This window comes from Pelmatolapia mariae, linkage group LG1 (assembly GCF_036321145.2).
Source record: "Pelmatolapia mariae isolate MD_Pm_ZW linkage group LG1, Pm_UMD_F_2, whole genome shotgun sequence".
Taxonomy (NCBI): domain Eukaryota; kingdom Metazoa; phylum Chordata; class Actinopteri; order Cichliformes; family Cichlidae; genus Pelmatolapia; species Pelmatolapia mariae.
In genome coordinates this window covers 6,312,028-6,332,471 of record NC_086227.1, presented here as the reverse complement: position 1 = coordinate 6,332,471, position 20,444 = coordinate 6,312,028, and the positions used below count along the sequence as shown (strand labels likewise).

General features: G+C 39.3%; 1 protein-coding gene across 5 annotated transcripts in view; it reads right to left on the bottom strand.

The window, feature by feature from the left end:
* Nucleotides 1–20,444, bottom strand: part of celf1 (cugbp, Elav-like family member 1) — a 67,035-nt gene that overhangs the window by 13,227 nt on the left and 33,364 nt on the right. For 3 of the 5 annotated variants that reach the window (XM_063470760.1, XM_063470769.1, XM_063470796.1), the window contains 6 exons: nucleotides 17,485–17,533; nucleotides 17,227–17,361; nucleotides 2,544–2,623; nucleotides 1,978–2,139; nucleotides 1,819–1,888; nucleotides 1,514–1,636 (listed from right to left, as the gene is read on the bottom strand). In XM_063470760.1, the coding sequence (XP_063326830.1) occupies nucleotides 1,514–1,636; nucleotides 1,819–1,888; nucleotides 1,978–2,139; nucleotides 2,544–2,623; nucleotides 17,227–17,361; nucleotides 17,485–17,533 (619 nt within the window). The remainder of the gene's footprint in view (nucleotides 1–1,513; nucleotides 1,637–1,818; nucleotides 1,889–1,977; nucleotides 2,140–2,543; nucleotides 2,624–17,226; nucleotides 17,362–17,484; nucleotides 17,534–20,444) is intronic. The other 2 variants (XM_063470779.1, XM_063470787.1) reach the window with 1 other exon arrangement.

Here is a 20,444-nt window from a genome sequence, read left to right as displayed (position 1 = left end):
TATAATAATAAGGGGAATGAACAATTTACCTTGCATTATCATTAAAAGTACTATAAGAACGGAAAATATCAAAATTAAAATTAATTTCACAAGTCTAATCACAAGGAAGATTTGACAAAGCCAGGATTTATGTTTTAAGGGGTTTTTTTAAGTTTAGTTTTTATTAGTCTTACAAGTAATTTAAATGATTTCATTACTACAATCCGCTATATATTTACCTATGAATCACATCTAGCCAGCTCTGGTTCATGTTATGGTAGATTTAATATCATCATGTGTATAAACAATACATGTTTCCAGGCAGCCAGGCATTTTACAATAATTTCCATTGGGTCAAAATTACACCCTTGAAGGAAATAAATTGTCACAGTGCTTTTTTCTTTTTATTCCCTACACCCAAAAAGTGTATCATGACCTAATTCCATTTTTGGAAAAGTCATGAAATTAGGTGGAGTTTTATTTCGACAGCTACATTTTAAAATGCAAAGGGGTCCAAATAAGCCCTTTGCCAATTCTAGTGTTAAACAAAAGCACTTGCTATAATAAGGTTTTTTTTTGGTTTTTTTGTTTTTTGGGGGGGAGGGGGGGGGGGTTCAGTCTTACTTTTTTTGTTTTGTTTTTTGTCACATGACAAAGTGTTTCATATACAGTATACTTGTTGGTTGCTTTTCAAGCATATGAAAAAAATGGCATTGACCCAAATCATCACGATTGTAATAAAATATTTTTAATCAGGTTTTTTTTTTTTTAACTTAAGTTTGCGCACGCCTTTCTTGAATTTTATTGCTCAAAAGCCCAAACATAATCTTATCAAATCTAAGGAGCTTGGAAAGAAAAAAGCATCTTTCCAAGCTCCTTAGACTATGATGACCTGGATGACTGAGAACCTTCACAGACATAATCTTATCAAATTTTACTGGGTTTAGGTGAAGGTCATTGGCTCCAGTTCTCTAATACTATGCAATACTATACTATACTATACAATGCACCAATACTATACTTCTTGAGGATGAAGTTGTATTTGGACTAATGGACTATTGTTTCTCCTTACCTAATTGAGCAGTTCTTGCATTAGGCCAGTAGTGGAACAGAAATGAATTTGCTGTAAAGCAAATGGGTTTAATATACAGTTTAAATCCTGGTGTTCAGTATTTTACATTATACTAGAGATTACCTGACATTTAATTTCAGGTCCAAGAGCATATAAAGTTTTAAATTCTGTGAAAGTATGTATTTATAGCCATCCTGTGATGGATCCACAGTATTGTTTTATCCGGTTAGCCAATATTCTTTCACCTGTGTCCACTAAGTTTTACAGGGCACAACCTACACACTCAACCTCTGCTGCTCAACCCAAAAATACATTTTTCTTACAAAGGTGGCACCATAAATAGGCTTTCCAGTGATATACGATCCATTTGCAACATTCATTGTCACAACAAAGAAATCAACCAAACATAAATTTCCTTAGTTTTGTAGTACAGACTCTGTGTTTTGGTTTTTTGGTTTTTACCTGAGCTTGTTAACGCACTTAGTGGGCTAGTAGATGTCGTCATGGCGCTAGAACCTGTAGGTGTGGCCTGTGTAGCAGTTGCTGCTGCTGCTAAAGCAGCGAGGTTCTGCATAGCATTAAGACCTGACAGACACATGAATAGGCAAGTTCAAGTTCCCCAACAGAGATTATCAGTTATACAGATATAAGGCTGGACTTAACTTTCTCAATAAACAAAGGGATGAATCTAAACTCAAAATAATTGAATGAGATTATTATGTAGCCAGTAATATAGCTTTACATTTTTTGGATGTGTGTATATGTACCTGAAACAGGGTGCAGGTTGTTGAGTGCATTCCCTGTGGAGGCAGACTGCTGCAGCAACTGTAAGTAGAGCTAAAGCAAGAAGAAAAATGGAAGATAACATTTAAATTTGTCAATTTGTTTTCTAATGGTTGTTACATTTTGGATAAATATACACTTACTGCTAAGTACTGTGGGCCTAAACTGTTGAGTCCAGTGAGATTACCCCACATGGAAGCAGCACTAAGTTGTTGCATCTGTTGCTGCAGCTGTTGAGCCATGCGTTTCTGCTCCTTGTCCTTCTGAGTGTCTGCAAATTTCACTACAATTGGCGATGAACAACCCTGAACACAAACACAGGAAAATATTGTGCTCATGACAGGTTACTGGTCAAAACTATTAAACTGCAACTTTCAAATTCCAAGTAACGTAACTGAATAGTTTAAAAAAAAATCTAGAATAGAATAGAATAGAATAATCCTTTAATTGTCCCACAAGGGGAAATTTGGTTGTAACAGCAGCCAGAAAGACACATATACAAACAAACAGTACACAGGACACAGCACAGAAACACACACAATTTTTTCTTACATATTTACATCAAGGACAATGGTTAATCTCTTGCTTTGAATAATAATATACTGGGAAACCTTGGAACTATTTCTCCAGTGGAAACAACAGAATGCAGATCTTCTAAAATCAAAATCACAGACAAAATCAAATTTGTTTTTTTTAGTTTAAACTTCACCTCCATGGTCTGGGACTGATGCATGGACTTGATAGCAGACTGGGCCATTTGTCTGGCTGTGAATGTCACAAACGCACAACCTGCAAGAAAGAAACTAAATGTATCAATTTTGTTAACCTTTCAGTAAGACCACACTTATTTTTAACAAAATTCTTGATACACTTTTCCAGTTTATTGGTGTAAGAGGGAGAACTTGGTTTTGATTAAGATTCATTATTCATATTTAAGAGGGGAAAAGTAATTTATCTTTAAAAAAAAATTTCAATTCAATCAGTAGGTTATCAGTTCCTGGCATTGGATAAAATAGTGATGATATCATCTTGTGGACACATCTGCTTTTCCAGCCGATTGTACCGCTTAGTCTGTACACCCGACCCGACAGGGGAAGAAAAAAATCAAACAGAATTAAGGGTTGCCAGTCTGGTGAACCACCGGTGCAAGAGTTAGGGTTAGGGGCTTATCTAGATATTCTAACATTAAGACTACAGTTAGATTTTCCTGTTTCAGTGCAGCTAACCAAATAATGAAAGAACTGCACTGAAACAGACAGTGAAAGCGGACAGAGTATCTTTTATTTGTTTGTTTTTTTAAGTACAAAAGTGATACCTTAGGCTGCTTTTTAGTTGTAGTGTCCTTGTGTTCCACTGAGTTCTGTCACTAGTTACCTCACCTTTTTTTTTTTTTTTTTTTTTTAGTTACCTCACCTAAGTAATGTAAGTCTATTAGCAGGGACCAACTAACCCAGTCACATCACTTTTTGACTCTAAACATGGTTTAAGAACAGATCTCTATGATGTAAATTATCCTATTTATAGTATTTTCACCTTCTAACATTTTTGTGGTATTCGAAACAACATTTTTCTTCACTTCTATCATGGTTCTTTAAAGCTGTTAAAGAGCAGGGCATTTTACTGAATTGATAATCAATGTTGTCTCTTTAGAATCAAACCTGCAGAGCGAAGAAAAAGTATGAGCTTTCTTCTCTTGAGGGCATCTTCTGGTGGATAAGATCAGTCTTTAATCTTAGTCACTTTTTACGTCATCCCAGTTTAGTTGTCTATAAAACTTTGGTTTGCCATTGCACAGAGCTTCCACATTTTGGTTTGTGACCAATTAGTTTCAGCCCATACTAGGCATTTACAATACTGTGCCATCCCTATTCTTTTTATTTGCATATGTTTCAGTACATTTATTAAAACATTTTAACATGTTTTTAAGTTAGTAAGACTATGACCACCTTTATTCCTCAAGTGAGTCTAAATTGTCTTATTCAGCTCTCTTATACTTTCTTACAGTACTTTCTTCAGGAATAGTTCTCCAGGCTTCTTGAAGGATAGTCAAGGCTGTTCTTCTATTACTGCTTCGATAATGTTGAAGTCTGGGCTCTGGGGCGGCCAATCCATGTAAGATAGTGTTCCTCTGTGTGTTTTTGTATATGGGTATAATCTTAATCCATTGGTGTTGTGTTTGGGATCACTGTCATGCTGAAAAGGGAAGCTGTTCCCATAGGTTTCCAGATGGTATTGCATGTTCGATCAAAATTTCCTCTTTTTTTTTTTCTTCATGTGATCATAATTCCCTACGGTTGACAAGATCCTCAACACCACTGGCTGACCTGCAGCCCTACACCATGACAGAGCCTCCCCTTAAAGAAGTCCTTAAAAAGTCGCTTTCTTTCCGAGCTCTTTATACTGACCTGGATGACTTTACCTCTCCTGACCTCTTACATACCATATTGACAATTGAACTGAAATTTTTGGATTTGGATTGAGTCTGATGGAGTTACACTCCATGTGACCCAGTTCTTGTGTAATCTGGCACACAAGAGCCTTTTTCCATATTTGATGAAGCTTCCTTTTGATTGATCTCCAGTCAAAGGGCCATCAGGTCCTGTGTCAGACTTCACAGCTTGTTTGAGGCTGGAGCCCAGGCCAACTGTTATAAGGTGACAGCAATAAGTCAGTAAAAAAAAGTTGGCCTAGCTTTGGGGTCAAATAAATTAAGCCAATTTGGAAGTGCCACAAGCCTGCTTTATATCTGAGGGTCACCAGATTGTGACTACAAAAAGACTTCCGGTCCTACAGAAGTCTATGGGAAAAAGGTTTTCTATCTTGACCTTTGTAAACACTTTGGTCGTGAGTAAATGGGCTTAGTCATTTGTTCTGGGTGATACTGAATAAAACAAATTGAATCTATTGTGTAAATTTTGCTTAGACCATGTTTCAAAATGGCAGATTATCTGTAGAACTGAACAGTTTGGCCTAACGCATTGTCAGTCACAAGTCATTAGCTAATGAGCACATGGTTTCATAGTCAGAGCTGCCATTCCTTGTTTTTTTGCAGCGGTGGAAACGCTCATCTCAAGGCTACAAATCGGGACTTGAGAAACCAATTAGCTTTACTTGGCCTCCAAAGTACAGTATTTTCCAAACTATAAGGCGCACTTAAAATCCTTTAATTTTCTCAAAATTTGACAGTGCGCCTTATAATCCGGTGCACTTTATGTATGAATTCTGGTTGTGCTTTTACTGACCTCGAAACAATTTTATGTGGTACACGGTGCTCAAAAATCTGTCAAAAATATTTATTTGTTTTTTTTTAATACTTTTTATTTATTTACTTTTTCCAAGTTTATAGAACATACAAACAAAAAGAAAAGAAAAACGGGAGGGAACACAAAAGGAAGAGAATGAACAGAATCTCTGGGCCAAAGTTTTTAAAAAAAAAGCAGATTAAGCGTTATGTTGGTAGATTACACATTATATTCAGATATCTCACAGAATTCCCTTATCTCATTCTCAGAGATGCAAAACAACGCATATGTAAACATAACTGTCGCTGCCAGATCTGGGGCAACCCAGCATCTGTCCAAATACTCTCCCGACAAACAAAATTACACCCCCAAGAATTCCCAAAAGTCAGTAGGACTCCCCCAAACTCCCAAGCCCATTACAAGAACCTGTAACCAATTTCAGTTAAAACACTCTCAATTCTCAGGGAGGAACTCCTGCCAGCCAGGGATGCCCAAAGTAACGTCCAATCGGCCCAATCCCCACCATCACCATCCTCCCTGCCCCTCACATCCACAGAAAGACAACCAGATGGAACCCGTTGCCTAGTACTCTCCCAGACAGGTCCAGTTCCACCTACAATCAAAGCAAATTTGACCGCAGAGGCAAAAAGCACAAAGCCCCAGTCTCTCAGAGTCCAGCCATCCGCCTGCACCTCAAATGGTCAAAAACAGAAGCAGTTTGAATTCGAGAAACCATTCCAGCGAGTCCGTGCCTTATTTGGTTGAGTGTTCCTTGTAGGCTATCCATTTTGTCCAGTGTTTTTGGAAGTTGTCAGTTTTCAATTTCAAAGAGTAGGTCATTTTCTCCATTATATACATTTCCTCTATTACATCGGCCTATTCTTTCAATTTTAAGGGCTCACTTTTCAGACAGTTTCTTGTTATTACCTTTTTCCTTGTCAGCAACATAATTTTAAACAAGTAACAGTCCTCCTTTCTTACATTTTCCAATAGTCCAAAATACAGTACTTGGGCCTCGCATGGCATATCATACCCAAATACCTTCTTCATTGTTACTGCAATACTTTCCCAATAAGATTTGACATTTTTGCACTTCCAAAACACATGAGAATGGTGGCGTTCCAGTCCCCACATAGTCTCCAGCATTGCTGGGGTGTTTTCAGCTGCTTGCTTTTGATATAAGGAGTGATAAAAAACCTAATTACATTTTTCCAACCATATTCTCCCCATTGTCTAGAGCTAGTGGAATTATGCTGTGAGAGACATGTGAATCGCCAATCATCCTCTGACAATTTAAGATGTAATTCAGATCCCCACTTTTGTTTAATATATAATGTTTCATTCCTATTCAAATTTCGCAGACCATTATATAATTTTGATACAATTTTTGATGGAAGATTTTTATACGCACCTGATATTATTTCTGTTATTTGGCTACCTTCCCTCAGGGCCTTCCTCCTGATTCCTGTATTATAAAAGTGTCTTAATTAGAAATGCCTAAACAAGTCTGATTTATCCAGTCCAAACTGTCTGTGTAGTTTGTCGAAATATTTGAATATTTTCCCATCTATTAATGTGCACATTGCCGTAATTCCTTTATTAATCCAATAAAAATGTACTATCCCATTAGCCACTTCGGAATTTTTGAGAATATGCAGGCCAAATCAACAGTTTGCAGTCTTCTTCAATTCTACACTTCATCACTATAACCCACCAGAGTTTAATAGTGAATTCAGTAATAGGATTTGCATGTGTAGACTGTATAGTTTCTTCTCCCAATCTTGCTTGTGGTTGACATGATGAACAATAATTTATCTCAATATGTTTCCATTTTGAGGTGTAGTCCGGTGAGCACCAGTATACAATATATCTCAGCTGGGCTGCATAAAAGTATTCCTTGAAATTCGGGAGGGCGAGTCCAACTAGGAAAAGAAAGAGGAGGAGGGTTTTAAATCTTACTCTTGGCTTTGTCCCTTTCCAAATAAATCTGCTCACTAGTTTATCCCTTTTGCCAAATTGTACGTCTGGTATATAGACTGGAGATCCATGACAAGTGGTGCCCATTTAGTCAAATCTTTTTGAATCGCGTCGCTAATCTTGCCATAATTTGCCTCATATAATGTTCCTAAATCACTGATTAGATAGACACCTAAATATTTGATCTTATTTGAGTCCCATTTTAGTTTATATTTCTTTTGGATTGAATCTCTGGGGGAATAGTTCATACAAAGTACTTGAGTCTTTAAGATGTTTAGTTTATACCCTGATTTTTTACCAAAATGTTTAAATACTTTAATCAATTGAGGAAAGGTCGTGTCAGGATCCTGTAAGTATATTATTATATCATCAGCAAAGAGACCTATTAATTGTTCAACTTTTGAAACTGTAACCACTTTTAAATGTGTACTTTGCCATATGCACTGAGCCAAAGTCTCAATATACAGAGCAAAAAGGGCTGGACTGAGGCAACAACCCTGCCTAGTTCCTCTGAAGAGCTCAAAACTGTCTGTCAGATCCCCATTTATTTTGACTCTAGCCAATGGCCTGTGATACAAGGATTGTTTACACTCCATAAAGATACTGTTAAAGCCCATTCTTTTCAAGACAGCAAAGAGAAATATCCAAGAGACTGTCAAAAGCCTTTTCAGCATCTAGGCTTACTGAGACTGTTGGAGTTTACTGTTTATTAACTTCATTAATTATATGCAGTGTGCGTCGTATATTATCTTGCGTCTGTCGCCCCTTCATGAATCCTGTCTGATCTACATCCATCAGATCTGGGGGGAACAGCTCTAAGCGTCTTGTAATTATGGAGGTAAATAATTTATAGTCCCCATTTTAGATAGAGATTGGGCGATAAGAGTCACAATTTTCCTTGTTTTTACCTTATTTTGGTAGGACTGATATGATGGCCTCTTTCCAAGAGGGTGGAGTTTTAGCATGTTTTAGTGTCCAGTTGAAATGTTGAAAGAATCTATCAAGAGAGGAGCCAGGACCTCTTTAAAAATCTTGTACCACTCATTGGGGTACCCATCACTCCCTGGACTTTTATTAGGTTTCAATTTCCTTATTGCCTTATCCAGTTCTTCTTTAGCGATTGGTTTAGTTAAAGACTCATTTTGAATTGTTCCAATAGAAGGAGGGCCTAAGTGAGCCAAATAATCTTCAATTTCTTCTCCGTCTATCTGATCAGGTTGATTATATAAGGTTTTGTAGTATTTTTGAAAAATGTTTTTTATCTGTGCTGGTTCATATATTTTTGGGTTTTGGATTAGTTTTTGGGTCTCTGATCTTATTAATTGCATTACATATTTGTATTGATTTTAAGCGTTTGGCCAGTATTTTAGTTGCTTTGGAACCAGACTCATAAAATGTTTGTTTTGTGAATCTCAATTTCTTTTCCATTTCCTCCATAGACAGATCGCTTAGTTGTTTTTTTACATCTTTGATACTTTCAGCCAAGTTGGCACTCACATCTGTATGCTGGTTTTTTTTTTTTTTTGGATCTCTTAATCATTGTTCTAATTTGAATTGTGTAAGCTTTTCGTTTTTTTGATATGGGTAGTCCTTGATAGCAGATATCCTCGAATTACTGCTTTAACAGTATCCCAAATAACTGTTGGTTCCATCTGTTCATCTCTATTATCAGCGATACTGACTTGTAAATCTCTTGTACCACAGATTCATTGTTAAGAATACCAGTATTTAATTTCCACATGATTTCTTATTCTGATTGTGTAAGTGAACAGTCAAGTGTATGGCATTGTGATCCGACAGAGCAGCTATAATCTACAATCTATGACTCTGTGTCTATCGCTTCTGTTTATCAAAAAGAAATTAATCCTTGAGTGTACCTTATGAGCTACTGAGAAATGAGTATAGTCCTTCTCCAGAGGGTGTAGCTCTCTCCACACATCACAAAGATCCGCTTCCTTTATAAGCAAATTAAGAGCCTATTTTTGCGTCTTTTTAAACTTGTAGTATCTTTAGTATGATTTAATACACAGTTCCAGTCACCCCCACATATCAAAGTCCCTTCACTAAAACTAATGATTTTTTCAGATAGTTTTTGATAGAATTTTGGGTCGCCCTCTGTGGGGGGCATACACATTTATCAGGGATACCATATTATTATCAATCCTCCCTTTAACAGCAACATATCTGCCTTATCACAGTCTTCCTCCAACATTTCAAAATTTACCGTATTAGAGATTAAAGTTATAACTCCTCTTCGTCTACTATTCTTAAATGAGCTGTAGAAGGAATTTAATAACCGAACTTTTTAAATTTTTCATGCTCTTCTTTTGACATATGGGTTTCTTGGATAAATATAACAACCTACTCCTTTTAACTGGATTCCCCAGACCATTGATATTGATTGAGATAATGTTTACTTTACCTACACCACTCATGTCTTGTAAAATGTGTAAAAACAGTCCCCACCGATTCAAACAGACAAAGAACAACATTGCTGAACATAAAACAAAGAATAAACAAATGCCTGTGACTCCCATTAAGTGGGAAAAGACAGTCTCCCACCATGACCCCGTTGGCAGGTCTAGGGTAGTAACCTCCACAAAGGGAGGGCCCTATATAAAGTTCGGAGACTGAAAATATTGTTTCCATCTTATAGTCCAGTGGTTCCCAAACTTTTTTTGTTGCTAGGCCCCCCCCTGGTTTAACAAGTAAAATCTTCGCACCCCCCACCACCTAACACCCCCCCCCCCACCACCACCACCACCACCCCCGCACAAACACATCCTCCAACCACACACACCCATATTTTGTTTTCAAACTCCATTGCGGTTTATTTCACACCTCAAACATTTAGTAAACAATTAAACAAATAAAAGTAAACTGCAATAAATTACAGATAAAAATAAAATACACTACTAACTATTTTATGCTACGTGCACACCTACATGGGTATTTTTGAAAACGCAGCTGTTTCAATGCGTTTGGGCCTTTCGTCCACACGTAAATGGCGTTTTGAATCACCGAAAACAGAGATTTTTTTAAAACTCAGTTTTTGCGTTTACGTGCGGACGAGGAATACAGAGTTCGTCACACAACGTCAAAGCTATGTGCCTTTTTTCATGTCACGCTGTGCGCCACGTTATTGTTTACATGAGATTAATTTCTACAATGGCAGATAGTAAGATTAACAGTATTTTGTCTCTATCTTCAGTTTTTACACGCTTACATACACACAGGCAGTTACTGTCCCTCCATTTAAAAAGGCAGAGGCATCATGGTGTAATTATTTTACGTGTAGTTGGGTTTTTTTCTGTGTAATATTCAACATTGCTATCAATACATTTTTCAAAAAATGCCTCTCTGTGCAAAATGGGTTCAAAAACATAAACAGCTGTGAGATACTGTTTGTCCGTGATTTGGACAGGGGGAACAAATTATGGCAGGATCAGCCTGATATGATTTGTATCCCACTGTAACTTTACTGTATAAAGAGCTAACATCTCCAAAATGTCAGGAGTAGTTAGTCATTACAAGAAGTGTTTGTGAACTAAAAATCAAGAATGTGGGATACTGTTTGTCCATGATTTTGAGAGCCCAGTGCGTGCTCCCGATGCAGGGAAAACCAATTCTGCAGGGGAGACCTACCTTCGCACTTGTGCAGGTGAAGCCAAAGGGAAGATATGCTTCACCATATTTTCTAGTCTTTGGCTTGGAAGGAAATTGGTTTGGAAACATATTTGGCAATGCTTCATCTCCTGCTTTACATTTGTGTGGGAGCCCCGTCAAAAACCTGTCCATTATGCTAGCAGTGTCCAAGCTCTTTCTTTTTTTTTTGTACTGCGCCCCCCCCTGCAATGGCTCTGCTCCCCCCCTAGGGGGCGGGCCTCACACTTTGGGAACCTCTGTTATTGTCCAACGTATTTACCTCCATCCGGTGCTGCCCCTCCCATTCTATGAATTGATGAGGCAATCGTGTCGTATTCTGGTCAGTGGCAGGGGAAAGATGTCCCCCGAGCTAACCATCACTTCTCTGAAATTCTTCAGCTTTTCTTTAGCTCTCTGCCCCGGGAAGCAGCTTGCTCTCGTCGAGAGAATGAGACCCGTTTCCACTCTCGACACTTTCTAAACAGCGCGTCCTCCTCTTCAGTCGCTGTTGGGATCCGCATGACGTATCCCCGCCTCTGCAGCTCCAGAGCCGCGTCACATGCGCTGCTGTAGTATCTAACTCTGTCCAGCCAGTGGATCCGCATACACGTATATGGAGTTTGGAAGCGCACGCCCGCGTCCTATAATGTCTGTTTGACTTCTCTGCATTGTTTCCGCTTTTGGACAGTATCTGATGCATAATCATTATCAAAATAGATCATCTTGCCATTCACCTGGATTTGCTTCTTCGTCCAAGCTTCTTAGAGTATAAGTTCTTTTGTTGTGAATTCCTGGAAATTAACAAGGACCGGTCGCGGGGGGTCTCCAGGGGGCGATTTCTGTGCGGGGGCACGGTGGGCCCGCTGGATCTTGAGCTCCAGCCCATCTGGCATAGGTAATTCGTGCTGAAGCAACTCTTGGACAGATTTCCCCTCAGCGCTATCTTCCACTCCAAACATGCGTATATTGTTTCTGTGGGATTTTGATTCTAGATCTGCCAGCTTGTTTCGGATCAATTTCTGTGCTTTTAGGCTTTGGAAGAGCGCTTCGGTTAGCTCCAGTGTCATGTCTTCTATGTTTCCCACTCGGTCTCCGCGTCCCCCACTCTCTCCGACAGAGCTTTTATGTCCTCCATTATCTTGTCGAGTTTGCCACCCAGTTCCTGCTGTAGCATGCTAATGTCTTTTCTCAGACCTTCATTATCTTGTTTGATTTCTGATTTCAATGATTCGATACCCTTTAGTAGCTCACCAGCTGAATTGCTAGCTATGCTAACGGGGCTCATGCTAGCTTGTCCTGTCATGATTCTAGCATTAGGAAGTGGCTTTATCCTGTCCCTTTGGCATTTTGAGTTCCCTTTGCCTTATTCCGTCACCAGCTGCATTTGTCTTGCCCAGTTGAATTGTCTGTTAACGAGTTTCGGTGTTTTTCTATCAAGATTGTGGGGAGCAGCCACCGAAGCCACCGAATAGGTGGTTTCTGGTCATGACACCAGAAACTGCCAAAAAATTTTTTAATATGACTTTGGTAAGCTACGAAGCCACACCACTTAGATTGTCGTAGGATTACGGCTACCGTAGTCAAGAGCCTCACGGAGTAATCTGGGTCCAAAACTCCTTTCGCTTTAGATCCCAAAGTCAAACAAATAGTACGGGATCACTGAGAGTTAAAAACTGTCTAAATCAGGGGTTGGCAACCCTGGGCACGCGTGCCATCAGGGTTAACTGATGGCACGACCATAGCTGGACTGGCCATCGGGCATACCGGGCATTTGCCCGGTGGGCCGATTGTGATTTTTTGTTTTTTACGGGCCGATGGTTTTGTTGTTGTATTTGTAACGGTATAAACAATGAAAGGTGGTGGATTAGCCAGATGCTGGCCAATGTGTAAAAATAACTCAGTTGTTTGGTGGTGACTATGGCGGAGCTTCCACAGATTCAGTAACATTAGCAAGTGGTGGAGGCCAGCAGGTGGATGAGGGAAAGGGGAGGCAGAAGGAGGAGAGACCCGAGGCGGCCGCCGGTCCGAGTGTCAGGTGAACTGAACTTCAGGTAAGAAGTTATGACCTGCAGTCTATCTGGGTCAGATATAAACCAAGTTTAGGTGTAGTTTATTTTCATTGTGCTGACTTTTTACAGTCAGTTACAATAACTCGTACTGGGTACTAGCTAGCATGAGTCTCTATACAGCTGGGTGGGTGCTATGATGTTACTGATAGTGAACTTTATTTTATTCATAAGGTTAGTTAGAGTTGCAAAAAGTCCCGTAAAAAAACGGAATCGTCCTGTATTCAGAGAAAATATTACGCATTTCGTATTGAGCTGAAAAGGAACACAGTTTGTCCCGTACTTCAGCTAGGATGGAAAAATACACAAAGCTGGAGTTATTCTGAGTCTTTACGCTGCACAGCTGCTCTTCTTCTCTCATTCTCTCCCCCTCCTGTTGCTACTTCAATTATGAAATTAATCAATGATCAGCTGATCGGCTTTTCTGACGCAAGTCCCGTCTCTCTTGTTTATCGCTCACTTTGCGCCAGAAAGAGGAAACCAATGGATGTCACACTAAACAACAGCGGTATGTTTAAGCTTGATAAGCTGTTGTTAGAATTTATTTAATATTAATTTCTAGTATCAGCTGATGTTTGCTGGAGCCACAGCTGTAAAAGCTGCTGGTCATATTATCGGTTTGGTTATCTGATAAGAGGGAAACATGAAGATGAACCCAGGAGATGTCCTTACTCAATCATCAGAGCTGAACAGGTGATGGAGAAACAGGTTTACCTTTAAGGTGGCATGAATGAGTTGAAGGGAAGTTATGAACTGTTTCTGAGAGACAAATAACACCAGGATCCTTTTCTATGTAGCTGACAGCTGGTTACTGTGCAGGGGCGGGTCTAGCAAAGTTTTGCCAGGGGGCCATGTAGGGCATTAACAGGGAAATGGGGGCACAAAGAAATACTTTTCTTTCTTATTCTCATTTAAAATGTCTAGTTTTTAATAAATAATTATTTGAATCGTACAACAAAAGTTTTCATCTGATGTAAAATGTATAGAAATCATACATATACCAACAAGACAGTGTACATCACTGTCACAACAGCGTTTGTTTTCATTCAAAGGCTTTATGACTTTTCCTATAATACCTCGTGGGCCGGTCTCTAGTCAAAATGCCCGGGCCAATTTTTTTGTTCCAGTCCAGCCCTGGGCACGACACACAGTGAATTAATCTGAGAAGGTGCATTAAAAAAAAATAAATGGCCGGGACAGCGGTGCAACATCACAAATTAGCTCGCATAGACACATTAGTTGTGCCGCTTCTTAATGATGGTATCTTAGCCAACAACCCCAACTACCAGATTCAACTTGTAATTGGCTAAAAATAACTTCGCCTACCTGTGAGAGGGACGTTGCTAGCTGGCAGTTTTTTCAAGCAATGTTGAAATTTCCACATTCCGACACTTCAAATGTTTCAGGAGCTTTCCGCTCTGCGCAGCATCAGCACCGCGGAAATACACGGATACATCCGAAGAGTCAAGACAGAATTCACAATGTGTTTTCGGGACTTTCAGGTCTATGGACCAATGTTTTCTTTTCTGATCAAACCAGAAAGCTTTAATGACCAGCTGGATTTGTCTCGCATTAACTGGCTAGACACAAAGGACAACGAAATGCAGCTGACTGAACTGAAAAGCTCAACTCTGTGGGGGTCAAAGTTTGCAGAACTACGAACGCAGCTAGTATCCATAGCTGTGCGTGTTCATGGAGCTTGCATTTTCACCTGCTGGACATCACTACCTGACAAGTTTAACTGTCTTCAGAACATTGCAGAGGCCTTATTGACAGTATTTGGCTCTACATATCTGTGTGAGCAGATTTTCTCTCATACGAAGAGTGTCCTCAGGTAGCCGTCTGAATGCTGGACACTTGGAGACCTGTGTCTCTGAGTGGGAGACCAGAGATCACATTAACATGTGTATCTCTGTATTAACAAACATGCCATACTGGCCCAGTTTATTTTTCTTATCATTGTTGTGAGGAACCCATAAATAGCATTTTCATTTTATGTTATACAGTTCATTTGGTGTTATGGAGTTCTTGTTATGGATAAAAAGTGTCTCTTTTTTGTTTCAAACAGAGATTTCTGAAAAAATTAAAATGTACAGCTCTGCTATCACTTCCAACATAAATGAAGACAGAAAACTAAACAGCAGTGACATTTGTAAGGTTACTGAAGTTAGACTAGCTGGTATATAATGATGTGCTACGTGATTGCTAGCAACACAGCTATGTTAGCATAACATAAACATAGTGAAGCTGGAGGATGAATGCTAACTTTTTTCCACTCTATAGAAGTTAACGTGAGGGTTCCCAATGGTTAGGGACAACTGTAATCGCATGGCAGGATGCTGTAAACGGACCAAACTTCAGTCAGGAGAACAACTGAGATAATTCATCCACAATACGAGGTTAGTAATTAATATACTGCTACAACATGGGAATAGAGCAGCTGCGAATAAATTCAACATTAATGAATCAATGTTATGGAAGTGGAGGAAGCAAGAAGAATGAGTTGAGTAAAGTTTGACTTATCTGTCTGTTTTGTTTCACTTAATGCGCCTTATAATCCCGTGCACCTTATGTATGAAAACAAACCCATTCATCGGCAGTGCGCCTTATGATCTGGTGTGCCTTATGGTCCGAAAAATACGGTATACGTCTTGCTTAGGCCCACATAAAGTCCTGAAAGATCAGGTCCTATAGCTATTAGTACCAGACTATTCTGTAGAAAGCATTACGTAGTCCAGGCTTATTTGTGCTTCCTAGATTTGCCTAAAACAGAATAGAGATTCTGCTCTGTGGAATCACCTCGCAATTTAAATTCAGCAAAGGCCTGGGCGATATCAGGAAAATCTAATATTGTAATATTTTTGCAATATTTTTTTTTTTTAATTGCGATTCAAGATATATATCATGAAGTGTTTAAATAACTTCCAAAAACACGTTATTTTCAACCATATAGTGAATAAAATTGCACTGGTATACTCATTCAAATCGACCATTCAATATTTTTTTCTACTTTGAATACAATAAATCTGAATGAATTGACATGTTTTATTTCAACCATTTTTTAACCATCAGTTGTACACAGAAGTTTTTTCCAAATGACAATACTGTGACAGTAACTCTCTTTCTGTGGTCAACATTAGAGCTTTAACAAACTGAAGATCATAACAACAAGAAAGTACATCAAGCAAGAATTCGCAAGACAAAATAAAACGAGTGAAATTAAAAAGGCTCTTTTTTGTGCTTATAACATATAAAAACAGTAAAATTAAAAATGCAATGACCTCATATTACAGAAACAAAAGTCTAGATAGTGACTCTAAAAGCGACTGACCAAGGGCAGTCACAGGTATCACAGCTGGTTTATTCAATGTTTTCTTTGGTGTGTAGGGAGACGTTGACATGCAAAGTTTAAAACATTCTTCATTTTGCAGTTGAAGGATAAATGGACTAGACTGATTCTTATATAGCGCGTTTCTACTCTCCCAGAGTACTAGAAGCGCTCTGTACAACATGCCACATTCACCCAATCCCACCCATTGGCACAAGCACTTCTAAACAGAGTGCTTACGAACTACATTCACACACATTCATACTCTGATGAATGCATCGGAGAGCAACTTGGGGTTAGTATCTTGCCCAAGGATACTTGACACGCAGACTGGAGGAGCCAGGAATCGAACCACTAACCTTCCGATCAGTAGGTGACCTACCTACCTCCTGAACTACAGCCACCCCCAGTGGATGACTTTTCAGCTGGTGGAATAAATTTATGGCATTGCTACCCTTTGTGGCAATAGTTTTATGGCATGTTTTATGGCAAATTACTGCATTTTGTTTGGCATCCTCCTTGTTAAATCACAAAACAAAACAGTGAATTACATGCACATAGCTTAATATTGCCATGGGAATTTATAGTTTATGGTTGCAAAAGAACCATTTTAACCAAACCAAAACTCGCAATACATAAAGTATATCTAATACATCGCCTACCCCTAGTTCTGCATGCACTTTCCTTTTTAATAAAGCATACAGTAGAGCATTAGATCTTGAACAGTTTTCTTGGTTATGCTCCTGGTTCATAATCTGTGCTATGTCCTGTTTAATTTTTGTTATCAGGACACTCTTCTGTCTTTCCTTCTCTAATCTGGCCTAAGAAAACAGCTTTCCCTCCCTGAGCCTGGTCAGGCCAGAGGTTTTTACACGTTAAAAGGGAGTTTTTAATTCTGCTCCATACTGCAAGTGCTTGCTCATAGGGGATCGCTGAGTTTTAATTTACAATTCTTTAGTTTACTTACCATAAACTATTACAAAAGATGACTACTGGACTTAGTCATTTTCAGCCATATAACAAAGCTGCAGACAGACAAGACACAATACCACACTTCAACCTATAATTGTGTATAAGCCTGGCAACAGAATAGCAAACGCTGGAAAGCTAAACCTTATCACAAATAAGTCTTACCACGGCTAAGTCCATCAGGGCCTCTGAGTATCCGGCACTCCTCTATCTGTCCATATGGTGAAAACATCAGTCGGATATCATTCTCGTTACACTTCTTGGAGATCATTCCAATAAACAGTTTTCTGTCCTCCACTGCTGTATTAAACATAAGACAACATTAAACTTCTGTGCATTATATCAAGAATTATGGTGCTCTGCAACATTCAACATGCATACAAGTATGTTTATTAGCAGGTACTTATGCTACAAAATCCTTACCATTGTTTTTCTCACTGTCAGCTGGCTTCATTTGGATTGGATGGTGCATCTGAGCAAGACAGTAAATATATATATTATTTCCTAAAATACACAACATGTAGAGATACAGAAACAAATATGTTGGTTTCACGTGCCAAGTTATGAAAAATTACTATTGTGTGCTTGTTAGAGATGTTTGGATCCCATTTGACTACAGATACCTGAAAAGCTCCACAAACAGAAAAAATGTTCTCATTTACATAGATACATACAACAGGACAGGATGTGGAAACAAAATGGTAACAAAACCAAAAGAAAGAAAAACATTACTGCACAACAGAACGTAACCAATGTAGGTTTTTGACATTTGTCAATATTGACACCAATATCGACAAATGGTATATTTTCCTTTAAGACACATGAAACATCTTAAGTGCAGTTATTTACTAAGATATGACATGGTATTGTCCTATTGTATTGTCCCAACAAGTCCTGAATTACATGTTTGCCTACAGATCAGCTCCTTTTGCATCAGCTGGTTGCTGCGAACACTGAAGTTGCAGAGTGCCTTCTGGTGGGCAAACGATGCAACATCAACAACATGATTAGATTGTGTTTCTCGCACAGTCTCTTTCCTTTTAACTCTAATTTATCAGTCATTATAAAAGCTGCCACCAATATCGATATCAAAGAGAAAATATTATTGCTTAATTTATTTATTTATGTTTTCTTCCATATATTGTGAGTATTTGTTTCTAAATACTTACTAAATAAAGCATATTTGTGCTTTTGCAGTGTTTTTGTCTTTTTCCCCAGTTCAGCAGAGAACAATTTTAGTCTTTTAATATAAGAGCCAGAAGCATCAGAAATGTCATCTGGTCTTTAAAAAAATAAAATAAATAAAAATAATCTGCCATGGCAGAGCTATTTGGAGAGCTCTTTACAATGGAGGAGAAGAACCATTAAGCCTTTGTCCAGCATCACTCGGAATTCATGCCATACGGGGACTACAAGCACTACACTTCACTTCTCTGGATGCAGATCCACTTGCATGGTGGAAATGTAATTAGCATAAATATTCTCGCTTTGCTAAGCCAGCACCGCATTATCTTGCTCTTGGTACATTTGTACCACTTGGTACAGATCTGTACCAAGTTTTCTCTACAGTAGGGGGCACTGTCACTACACTACTGCTTACAGAAGAACAGAAAATAGAATAAATAGACCAGGATTGTTTTAAAATAAGGAAGTGCATGTTTATGCTGCATTTTTATGTTAAAAGACCTGCTTTTTTTAAACTTTTTTTTCATTAATTTAAAAACAAAACTGAGTGACACTTTCACTTTTGATCAAGCATTGACATTTTTCTTAGATTATTTTTGAAATACTGCATTTTAAGTGGAAAGTCTTTCTGCAACATCACATGGAGGGGGGATTGTACTCCTCAGAAGGTAAATGGCAGGGTGCAGTTGGTCCATTAGTGGAACCTCGGATAGAGGAGGGACAATGCGGTTTTCGTCTTGGTCGCGGAACACTGGACTAGCTCTTAATCCTCTAAGATATTTGAGGGTGAGGGTGGGAGTTTGCCCAACCACTCACGATCGTGGCTCAAGAGTTGGCAGTTCGTCTTTTAATCGGAAGGTTGCTGTTCCAGCCCCGGCTCGGACAGTCTCGGTCGTTGTGTCCTTGGGCAAGACACTTCACCCGTTGCCTTCTGGTGGTGGTCAGAGGGCCCGGTGGCGCCAGTGTCCGGCAGCCTCGCCTCTGTCAGTGTGCCCCAGGGCAGCTGTGGCTACCATGTATTTGCCATTTGCCATCACCAGTGTGTGAATGGGTGAACGACTGAATGTAGTGTAAAGCGCTTTGGGGTCCTTAGGGACTAAGTAAAGCGCTATACAAATACAGGCCATTTTACCATTTACCATCTACATATGCTTTGTGGACTTTGAGGAGGCATTTGACTGCGTCCCTCAGAGTCTCACGTGACGGGTGCTTTAGGAATATGGAGTGTCTCTTATGGTTCCTGTGGAAGTGTTGCAAGGGCTTGATCCACATTGCCTTATTTCTGGACTCCACCAGGGCTGTCCTTTGTCACAGACTGTTGTTCATCATTTTTATGGACTGAATTTATAGGTGTAACCAGGTGGAGATAGGCTTCCATTTTGATGGTCTGTGGATCTGATCTCTGCTTTATGCAGATTATGTGGTTGTATTAGGTTCATCAGGTGGAGGCCCTCCAACAAGCACCAGAGTGGTTCCCAGTTGAGTGTGAATTTGCGGGAATAAGAATTCGCACCTCAAAATTAAAGGCCATGGCCCTCAGGAGCAAAAGAGTGAAGTGCTCAGTCCGGGTCAGGGATGAGTTGCTGCCCCAAGTGGAGGAGTTTATCTCTGGGTTGTGTTTACAAGTGAGAGGAGAGTGAGAGACAGAGATGGACCTGTGGAAGCATCTGCATTTATACAGACACTGTCTGTCGTGCCAAAGAGGGAGCCGAGTGTAAAAGGGAAGCTCTCAATTTACCAGTCAGTCTATGTAACCTACCCTCACCTTCCTACTGTCACGAGCTTTGGGTAAAGCCCAAAAGAGGGAGATTGTGCAAATACAACAGCAGAAATTTGTTTCCTTCAGAGAATGGCTGGGCTCTCCTTTAGAGATAGGGTGAGGAGTTTAGTCATTCGAGAGGGGCTCAGAGTAAAACCACTACTCCTCAGGATCGAAAAAAGCCAGTTAAGGTGGTTGGGGCATCTGATTAGCATACCCCCTGAGCATCTCCTGGGTGAGGTGTTCGGGGCATATCCCACTGGGAGGAGGCCCCGTAGCTGACCGACCCAAACACTAACCCTATCTTAATATCAAGAAAACTAGTTAAGATTTGACAGTGAATAGCTATTTATGTACTTAGCACTTTTAAACCCTCCTTTTATTCTTTCTCAGCCATTTGTTAGTGAATTTGTAGGTTTAATAGTTTCATAGTTCATTG